Raw genomic sequence first — 9,492 nt, 5'->3', positions numbered from 1 at the left:
CTATGAAATAATCAAGATTCAACCCTAGATGTTACAGCGGTGATGAGGTGCATCGGTGGAGATGATGGCGACGGCGGTGGAGATGATGGTGATGATGATCCCAATGAACTCCAGCTCGATGGTGGTGACGATGGCGTCGATTTCCCCCTCCGGGAGGGAATTTCCCCGGCGGATTTCAGCCTGCCGGAGAGCTCTTTTCTCTCTGGTGTTTTCCGCCCCGCAGAGGCGGCTGTGACTCTTCACGATTATTCCCAGCACCTTAGGTTTTCGGGTAGAAGAAGTATGCGAAGGAGAGGCGGCCGAAGGGGGCTGTGGGCCCCCTCCCCTCAGGGTGGGCATTCGGTTTTAACCGAAATTTCGGTTCGGTTTTTGTGGTTTTTGAACAAATTCGGTTTTCAAAAATGGTAACCGAAATTGGCATGAAAATTTAGGAAACCGAAGATTCGGTTAACCGACAAATTCGGTTCGGTTTTCAGTTAAAACCGAATGAACCTACTGACTTGAACAAATAGTAGGCATCACCGAAGAAAGCAAATAGTGATTGACATATCAACACAAAAAGCATCAACTGCGCAAGAAATCGACAAATGAGTACCAATCATGGAGGGATGCTATTTGGTAGGCTGCGGCACTCGTGGTACAGATGCATCACTCGTGAGCGATTAAAAGGGGTAGCTAAGACTTCGAGCGACATGTTCTATTATGCAGGCTTCACGCTATATTCAGAAAAATCTATTACATCAAAGACCAAAGTCATACATTAAATGAACAATTTTTGGAACATTAAACACAAATGAGCTTCTATGGAATGATCGGTTTATGCACAAATTGATGGTAGGTTACTCAATTCGGTCTATTCGGTCTTGTTCGGTTGGTGGGGCTAAAAACTGAATTCTAACAAATTTAATTCGGTTAGTATAAATGGAAACCGAAAAAATAGCGGTTAATGGAAAAAAACTGAGATTTCGGTTAGTTCGGTTTCGGCTTCGGTTCGGTTTTTGGTTTCACGGTTTTTATGCCCACCCTGACCCTCCCCACAAGGCGGCGCGGCCAGGGTAGGTCCCGCGCCGGCCTATGGGGGGGCCATGGCGGCCCTCCTCGGCCCCTCCTTTTGGCTGGCTCCGTCTTCTGGAGAAATAAGATCTCCGGTGTAATTTCCGTCAATAGTTGATCTTCAGAAATATTGCATACTGATGGTGCTTTTTCCAGCAGAATCCTGACTCTGGTGAATGATTCTCCAATAATCATGAAACATGCAAAATAGGTGAAATAACATAAGTATCATCTCTAAATATGAAATATATCAATGAATAACAGTAAAATAGTGATATAAAATAGTGATGCAAAATAGGAGAATAATGTTTGCTTGCAAAGAACAACAGAGAACAATGATTGCAGTAGGTTGTATTTCAGATGTAAAAGAATGGACCGGGGTCCACAGTTCACTAGTGGTGTCTCTCCAATAAGATAAATAACATGTTGGGTGAACAAATTACAGTTGGGCAATTAACAAATATAGAGGGCATAACAATGCACATACATATCATGATGACTACTGTGAGATTTACTTAGGGCATTACGGCAAAGAACATAGACCGCTATCCAGCATGCATCTATGCCTAAAAAGTCCACCTTCGGGTTAGCATCCGCACCCCTTCCAGTATTAAGTTGCAAACAACAGACAATTGCATTAAGTACTGTGCGTAATGTAAACAATACAAATATCCTTAGACAAAGCATTGATGTTTTATCCCTAGTGGCAACAGCACATCCACAACCTTAGAACTTTCTGTCACTGTCCCAGATTCAATGGAGGCATGAACCCACTATCGAGCATAAATACTCCCTCTTGGAGTTACAAGTATCAACTTGGCCAGAGCCTCTACTAGAAATGGAGAGCATGCAAGATCATAAACAACACATATATGATAGATCGATAATCAACTTGACATAGTATTCCATATTCATCGGATCCCAACAAACACAACATGTAGCATTACAAATAGATGATCTTGATCATGATAGGCAACTCACAAGATCTAAACATGATAGCACAAGAGGAGAAGACAACCATCTAGCTACTGCTATGGACCCATAGTCCAAGGATGAACTACTCACGCATCAGTACGGAGGCGGGCATGGTGATGTAGAGCCCTCCGGTGATGATTCCCCTCTCCGGCAGGGTGCCGGAGGCGATCTTCAGAATCCCCTGAGATGGGATTGACGGCGGCGGCGTCTCAGTAACTTTTCTCGTATCGTGGCTCTCGGTACTAGGGTTTTCGCGACGGAAGGATTATATAGGCGAAGGGGCAGAGTCGGGGGACGCCCGAGGGGCCCACCCCATATGGCGGCGCGGCCAGGGGTGGGGCCACCCCCCTATGGTGTGGCCGCCTAGTGGCCCCTCTTCGTCTCCTCTTCGGTGTTCTGGAAGACTCCGTGGAAAATAAGACCGTGGGCTTTTGTTTCGTCCAATTCCGAGAATATTTCCTGTGTAGGATTTCTGAAACCAAAAATAGCAGAAAACATGAACTGGCGCTTCGGCATCTGTTAATAGGTTAGTGCCGGAAAATGCATAAAAATGATATAAAGTGTATATAAAACATGTGAGTATTGACATAAAACTAGCATGAAACATAAGAAATTATAGATACGTTTGAGACGTATCAAGCAACAACGATTGGCGCTCAAAAACTGCCTACTGTTAATTCACATAGGCATACGATGCTTACCCAGATGGAATCCATGCGTTAGATCCCTCCGATTCCCAATCTTTTCCGCGGCTGACGGGAAGAGGCGGCACACCAGACTGAAATACAAAGAGGACAGGGGTAGATCCAGATCTGGTGGAGGCGGAGCCCTCTCCGCCTCCCGAGGGTGGTGGTGGGGGCGGGGGCGGCTCGGCGGCGGGAGCGGCTCGGCAGCGGACGACGCCATAAGGTAGGTGGGCAGGACGGCGTGGCGGCGGAGGGGCGGTGTGTGAGCTCCTCCAGTCTCGGGCGGAGGGGAAAGCTTTGCGTCAGCTCTTCCAGTCAACAATCAACACAATTCGAAAGCAACGGTCAAGTCAAAACCACCGCGGCTCTCTAGCCGTCACCGGTAATGGAAGGCCTCTGACCAGACGACAACCCTCCCGTCCGAGCGTCTGCGAGGGGTTTCAAACTAGAGGGAGGGAAAAACCGAGAAAAAGTTAAGAGGCTGGAAAAAACTGAGTACAACTAACGAACCAGGGGCACGAGAACAAAAAAAAACCTATCCAAAATAGCTTTTGAGGAGACATTGGAGCCTACAAATTTTTTTATTTCTACAAAACTTTATGTACGAACATAAAATATCTCGAGATGCACGTCTGATTATTTCGAATATTTTTAACATTTTAAAATGCATGCATTTTTTGTAATAGGTGCATCTAGACCTATGAGTTAAAACACCATGTTCTACATATTGCTCCTTTGTTCTATAAATTTGGTCAAATTTGATTTTTTATTACTTAGAACAAAACTAAGAGTACACCTATTTCGTGGATGGAGGAAGCAAACATGGTTCACACTAAGTCTTTTTTTAAGTCATGGTGCACACTACTCCCTTCGTTCTCAAATAAATGTTTATTAGGGTATGTCTTAAGTTAAACTTTATTAACTTTGATCAACTTCGTAGAAAAAAATAGCAGCATTTATAACAGGAAATTGAAATTGTTAGATTCATCTTGACATGTAGTTCAAAAATATAACAAACTGATCACATATGTTACTACTTTTGTGTAAAATTTTAGTCAGATTTAAAAAATGTTTGGCTGCCAAAAAATAAAAACGTCCACTTATTCGTAGACAAAAGGAGTAGTTAGTACTCCATTACTCACATTAACTGAGTGACCCCTTTCAATGGGCCTACTTGATAATGGTTGTACTTGATACAGAATTTCAGTGGTATTCTAATTCCCGCTTTCCAAACGGTTGTCTAGAAAGTGCACCTACGGTTGCAACCTTAGAGCATGTACAATGGGGTGATATCAGCCTTCCCTTACGTTTGTCACACTAGATTTTTTTTTAGTTGGAAGAGAGAAGAAAGAAAGAGAAGATTATCTTCCCTTAACTGACTATTTTCCCCATTGTACAACTTTCTTCTCTTAGCTACATAATTTACTACTAGAAATAATTAATTTTCATTTATTGTAAGGGATGGCAATAAGAGGTAATGCATTGTACCCCTAGTATTTATCGTCTTCTCTAGATAACATGGACTACTAAGAGAAGACATGTCTTATCTACCATTGTACATGCCCTTAGACTACTCATATCGCACGTAACTTTAGAAGTAACTTAGGATCCACCTCAGCAAATTTAATTATGTGGCACATAGTTAATGAAGAGGGAGGAGAATATAGTATAGCTAGCTACTATCTTTATAGTGCATAGTAACATTAAGGTACTACCTCCGTCCTAGATCATAGGCTCCTTTACGCGTGTTCCTAGATTATCAATTTGATCAACATAATATTAATTGTGTAACATACAATTATATCATTAGAAAGTAGAACATCTAAGCTTTCTAATGATATATGTTTTGTAATATATATTTTGTATTGTCCTATTCAAATTTACGACCTAAAAATACATGCAAGCCATATGAACCGGACAGAGGGAGTACTATCATAGATGACTTCATTAATTAACTCAATTAAAGTTACCACTAAGCACTAGTTGAAGTTACTATGCACTATAACGACCTTATGTTTTCACATTAATTTCCTACTTTCTTTTCTCTCTCCTCTCTTTTCCCTTGTTGAGATTCCCTCGTGACCGCCAACGCCCCTCGCCTTCTCCTCTAGCAACGTTTCCGCGGGGAGTGAGGATGGGAGTGGAGGCTGGGTATCCTTTGTACAGGGTAGGTGTAGGTCTAGTCTTAGGTTGTTGTTTGCCATAGTGAAGTTTGACCTTGTGTCGTTCTCTCGAGCTCTCTCTATGATGTGAGCGAGCAACGCTACAGAGTTGCATGTGTGGTCCTCTGGTTATCCTCCATGGTGGAGTGCACTAGGGGGAGGCAAATCCGGCGAGGGCTCTCTAAATAAGCTCGGTTCTGCCCCTTTTTCTTGCAGATCTGGCGAGTCCCCTTCTCTTTCTTGTTGTCTCGGTGACAGGAATGGAAAATATTGTGGCGATTCGCTCCAGATGTGTCTGGGATCTGGAGCTCCGTGGGGATTCCCTGAAGCTGCACTGCTAATTCGGAGCACATCCTCAGTGGCACTGAGATGACCGCCTTCTTCATGTCGTTGTGTCTTCTGGCTGATAGGGCGTGCGCTCCGGGCACTGGCCTCATCTATTGTTGTTCTTTGACGCCAATGTTTCTTCAACCTCCAGGCCAACTAGCCAAGATGGAGGCCCTTCTTCTTCAACACAGCGTTCCCCATCTGCACTATCCCAAGTGGCGATGTGCCCGGCGGCTGCGTGGGTGGCCATGCTCTGTACAAGCTCGGTGGAGGACTTGATAGCAATATTTATCTTGAGATCAAGGTTCTATTTGTAAACTAGAGGACTGTATTCTATTTTTTTATTTTCTTGAGGTCCTCCTTGTAATATGTGAGCCCACCGCCCATAATTAATGCAGTTTCTAGGCCTGTCGTTGCCTTTCCCTTGTTAAAAAAAATATTTTTCGCATTAGTTCAGTTCTACTACTGCGCTCCAAACAATCTCTAGCTTTGCTTTATCGGCACAATCTCTTGCATGATAAGCCACATGCTACAAATACTAGTATGTTGTGTGGCAGGGATCGAAACAGAGCACATACCACTTGCTTTTTCCAGATTCAAAGTTAGGGCGATCTTTGCAGATATCAAAAGCCTTTTGCCATATCGCATCGTATGGCAACAAGATTGAGCAAATCGTACAATGATATCAATTCATTCAAGTGAAAAGTGATATCTGACGCCAACTTGACAGGAAACAAACTTCTGCAGCTTAATACCACATATATATACAGATGGATGCTGACTAGTGTCCAACTGACTGAAATATTGCAGATACTCTCGGGAGGTCCTCAAGGAGGTATTACTCATTAGTAACCACTAGCGTTTCTTCATTCACATCAAAAGCTTTCCTTGCTTGCTTGAGCTCTTCATTCATGGAGAGTAGCTCAGTAGCACGGTGCAGCTTACGCATATCCTAGAAAAGAAAAGTGTGAAGATTAGTTTTCGAGAAGTCTGGTGATGCGAGTGAATACGCAGTCATGTATTCCTGATGTGGAGTCAGAAACACACCTTACGGATAAGGTAAAGAAAATCCTCTGTCAAGAGCTTCCCCCGCTTTGAAGCGACATTCTGAGCCTTGTGGACCTGGGAAAAAATGGCGCGTTATGGATTGACTCAATTATGTAACCATAAACTGTTCAGGAAAAATCAAAAAATCATGGAACTATTAAACAGACACAAACCTGTAAGAGACTTGCCTAACTTGCTAAATACTGTGTGCCTATGGATTCCTTAGTTCAACATGAATGGATTGTGCGTAAGGTAGATGGTGCTCATTTGTACACAAGATTTATTTGAAATCACATTGACTTACTATCATATGGTGCAAAGTGTGGCTATCAATCAAACAGCCGTAAAATATTTTAGATAATTCACATTCCAAATTATGCATTGAGATGTCTATGCGTATTCAGATTATTAAGCAAGAAACCAGTTACCCAATTATGGTCTATATGCATAGGAAACTACCTAAATCTTTCCCTAATAGTGGGTCAACGGGTCACATGATCCACAAAAAGGTTGCAACAAAAATAACCTTTCTATCAGTGAATAGTTTGTACTCTCTTTAGCAGGCCAAACATAAAACGCATATAACTGTACAAATGCAAGAATATCTTACCAGATCAGTAACATATTCAACAACAATGTCCTCCACAAGCGCAACTGTTTCTGGAAGTGGCTGCAAAACCAACAAAAAAAGGTGTCATATGCATCACAACTACAGAACATCTAAGCTTTTATTGGGGAGCAGCATGTCCCTTTTAATCTGTTTTTTAGAGCCCTCTGCTTATTTATTTATTTGTTTACTACACAAAGAGTGGAACCAAATTATTATAAGGCACACCAGGCTGCCTGCACAGCGGCGCCGTCAAGAAATAAGAGGCAATACATGCTAGCCAGCTAAAAGTTTGGGGGTTCTGTAGGACCTGTGCAAAACAAATGCATTCTGGTTCGGCTTGCCTTAACATGAGTGGCTGCCCAATGTCTAGTAGCTCGTCATGACGGAAAATCCAGCAGTTATGTTCCTTCCCCACATTCAATACTACAAAGATGAAGAAGCTGATTTTTTGTGAAATTCTTTGTCGGTTTGGATCAGACCACTTCTCCAATATGCATCGATAGGATTGTTCATTGTCTAATTGAAGGTTCAAAGAATCTCTAGCATTAATTCCTAGTTTTGCCTCTGCCTAGCGTCTAAACGCACGCATAGCAGGATTAAGTCTAGGCGTTTTGCTGTTGCCTAGCCCCCAAACGCGCCTTTTTAAAACCATGGTCTGATTGACTATAGCAGTTTTTGCAAATATGTTAGGTTGCCAGGTATGAATATTTTACTTCTTCTGAAGATATTTCAACGACTAAATATCCTAAATTAGCATGGTGCTTGCTATGTAAGATCATTCTTGCAAGATGCCACTTGTCGCCCATTGAATCCCGAATTCTTAGATAAACTGAATTGATTGCATTCAGTTCCTACAGAATTCCTAATCAGAAAATTAAGGGGTCAACTTACATTTGGATCATCCCCAAACCCATACATCATGTGCTGCACTGCAAGAATAGGAGCAGAAGTGAAACATAAGTAAGTGAGCGTAGGAGGAAAACTGACAGAAACGAACAAACACAAATAAGGAAAGGGAAGAAGGGCATACGGTCTTTCTGGAAGACGCCGCGCTTGCGCTTAAGGCTCGATGCGGCTGCCTCAGCGCCGCCGGGGATGTGGTGGTGGTGAGAGGAGGAGGAGGCCTGGCCTGACGCCGCGGCATGTGCCGAGGACTTGGACTTGCTCGCCGCCGGCGTGGCCGGGGAGGAGTGAGCCCCCGCGGCGGCCTGCGACGAGGACTTGGATTTGGCAACCGCAGGCGTGGCCGGGGATGGCTGATGGCCGTGGGCCGAAGGCGCTGCCGCGGCCTGCGCCGAGGACTTGGACTTGCTCGCCGCTGCAGCGGCCGGGGCGGTGTTGTTGCCGCTAGGGTTCTGCATCCCGTGCAGCGTCAAGGAGGGGCTGTGCAGAGAGAGGAAGCGGGGACAGGAGATTTCGGCTGCCTCCGCTTCCTTCCTGAAGGCGCACGGCACAGCCGTCGGGTTCCGGCTCGGTTTAGGGCTTCCCACCAAACATGCATTTAGAATAAGTGGGATTTAAAATTTGATCTAGATTAATCGAAGTTTGATGCGGATTATCCCACTAATCTATACCTTAATAATAAGGTTTCTGCTCACGGACAGGTCCGATGGCGGCCGTCCGGGGCGAGAGCAGGGTTGAGCTCTGCTCCCTCACGGATAGGTCCGATGGCGGCCGTCCTGGGCGAGAGCAGGTTGGAGCTGCTCACAGACAGCGGAGGCGGGGACGTCTGGGGGTGGGGCGGTGAGCGAGAGGGGTGGTTGGGGACGAGGTGGCGTCGTGCTCGAGCGAGACTGTGCGTGGAGACGCTCGGATTGGGGTTGCAGACTTGATTGCTGTTACAAAACATGTGCTAGGGGGCGGAACAGAAAACGACCAAGGAGAGTCTAGGGTTTGGTGGCCGGCTGGGCCGTTTTGGTCCTAGCCGGTTGTTGGGCCCGCTCGAACAATCAAAGGGCTTTTCTCTCCTATTTGTTGCTGGGCTGCTCACACTCTTTTTTTTTTGTTTCTCCAAAATCCTTTGTCAAGACAACATCCAAAACAAAAGCAGCAAACAAATCTAATTTGTGTATACTTGAAAGAGATATGGACATAATGAGATGCATAAGTGAAGAGAGAGTGCTTCGATATTGTCAGTATGTCAATGTAAACTACGTGTCTCACCACGTAAGGTTAAATGTTGCTGAGGAGTACTTTCACTTTTGAAAGTATTTCTCGCACCAACGCGCGAGCATTATCCTAGTTCTCATTAAAACTCTAACGCCAAACAAGGTATAACCAGTGCAGTTGATTTGTGCGAATAATAACGGAAAAGGGAGTTAACACGACAGTTCAAATCGCAATACCATGACCTAGCGAGGGAGGCGGAGAAGATTTGAGGAGGCGTCACCAGAGAGAGGCCGCCAGGGCGGACGAGCGTACCAGACGAGCCCGGTGACGTGGGCATTACCCTTCGGATACCCGATATTTCCCTACCTCCTCTGGCCTAACAAGGGGCCCATCTGAAGCGTTGCAGCCCAAGATGGTCCAAGACGTCGGTTGCGCGAAGGAAAGACGGAAGGAGATAGTTTCTTGAAGTACAAGGCAAGGAGACATTCGAATAAAGAAAGAACATATATGTTTTCTTTGTATT

The 9,492-nt window shown here is 44.6% G+C and overlaps 1 protein-coding gene across 1 annotated transcript; it reads right to left on the bottom strand.

Annotated features, from left to right (window-relative positions):
• Positions 1-5,824: 5,824 nt before the first annotated feature.
• On the bottom strand, positions 5,825-8,655 carry LOC127327120 (uncharacterized). Its single transcript, XM_051353904.2, has 6 exons — positions 8,435-8,655; positions 7,891-8,342; positions 7,752-7,789; positions 6,861-6,920; positions 6,251-6,325; positions 5,825-6,155 (listed from the first exon to the last, which is right to left on the bottom strand). Exons 2-6 carry the CDS (start codon positions 8,219-8,221, stop codon positions 6,042-6,044), a joined length of 618 nt encoding a protein of 205 aa, XP_051209864.1. The 5' UTR covers positions 8,222-8,342; positions 8,435-8,655; the 3' UTR covers positions 5,825-6,041.
• Between the last annotated feature and the right edge of the window lie 837 nt (positions 8,656-9,492).

Source organism: Lolium perenne, chromosome 3 (assembly GCF_019359855.2).
Source record: "Lolium perenne isolate Kyuss_39 chromosome 3, Kyuss_2.0, whole genome shotgun sequence".
Lineage (NCBI taxonomy): Eukaryota > Viridiplantae > Streptophyta > Magnoliopsida > Poales > Poaceae > Lolium > Lolium perenne.
Note: the sequence above shows the minus strand (reverse complement) of the source record. Positions and strands in the feature narration are given on the sequence as shown.

Excerpts from the sequence above, each read along its gene's own strand:
- LOC127327120 (XM_051353904.2), bottom strand. The coding sequence starts at position 8,221 with ATGCAGAACCCTAGCGGCAACAACACCGCCCCGGCCGCTGCAGCGGCG. Across the intron at positions 7,790-7,890 it reads CGGCGTCTTCCAGAAAGACC|TGCAGCACATGATGTATGGG; the intron begins GTATGCCCTTCT and ends CTATTCTTGCAG. Across the intron at positions 6,326-6,860 it reads TTGAATATGTTACTGATCTG|GTCCACAAGGCTCAGAATGT; the intron begins GTAAGATATTCT and ends ATTTTTTCCCAG.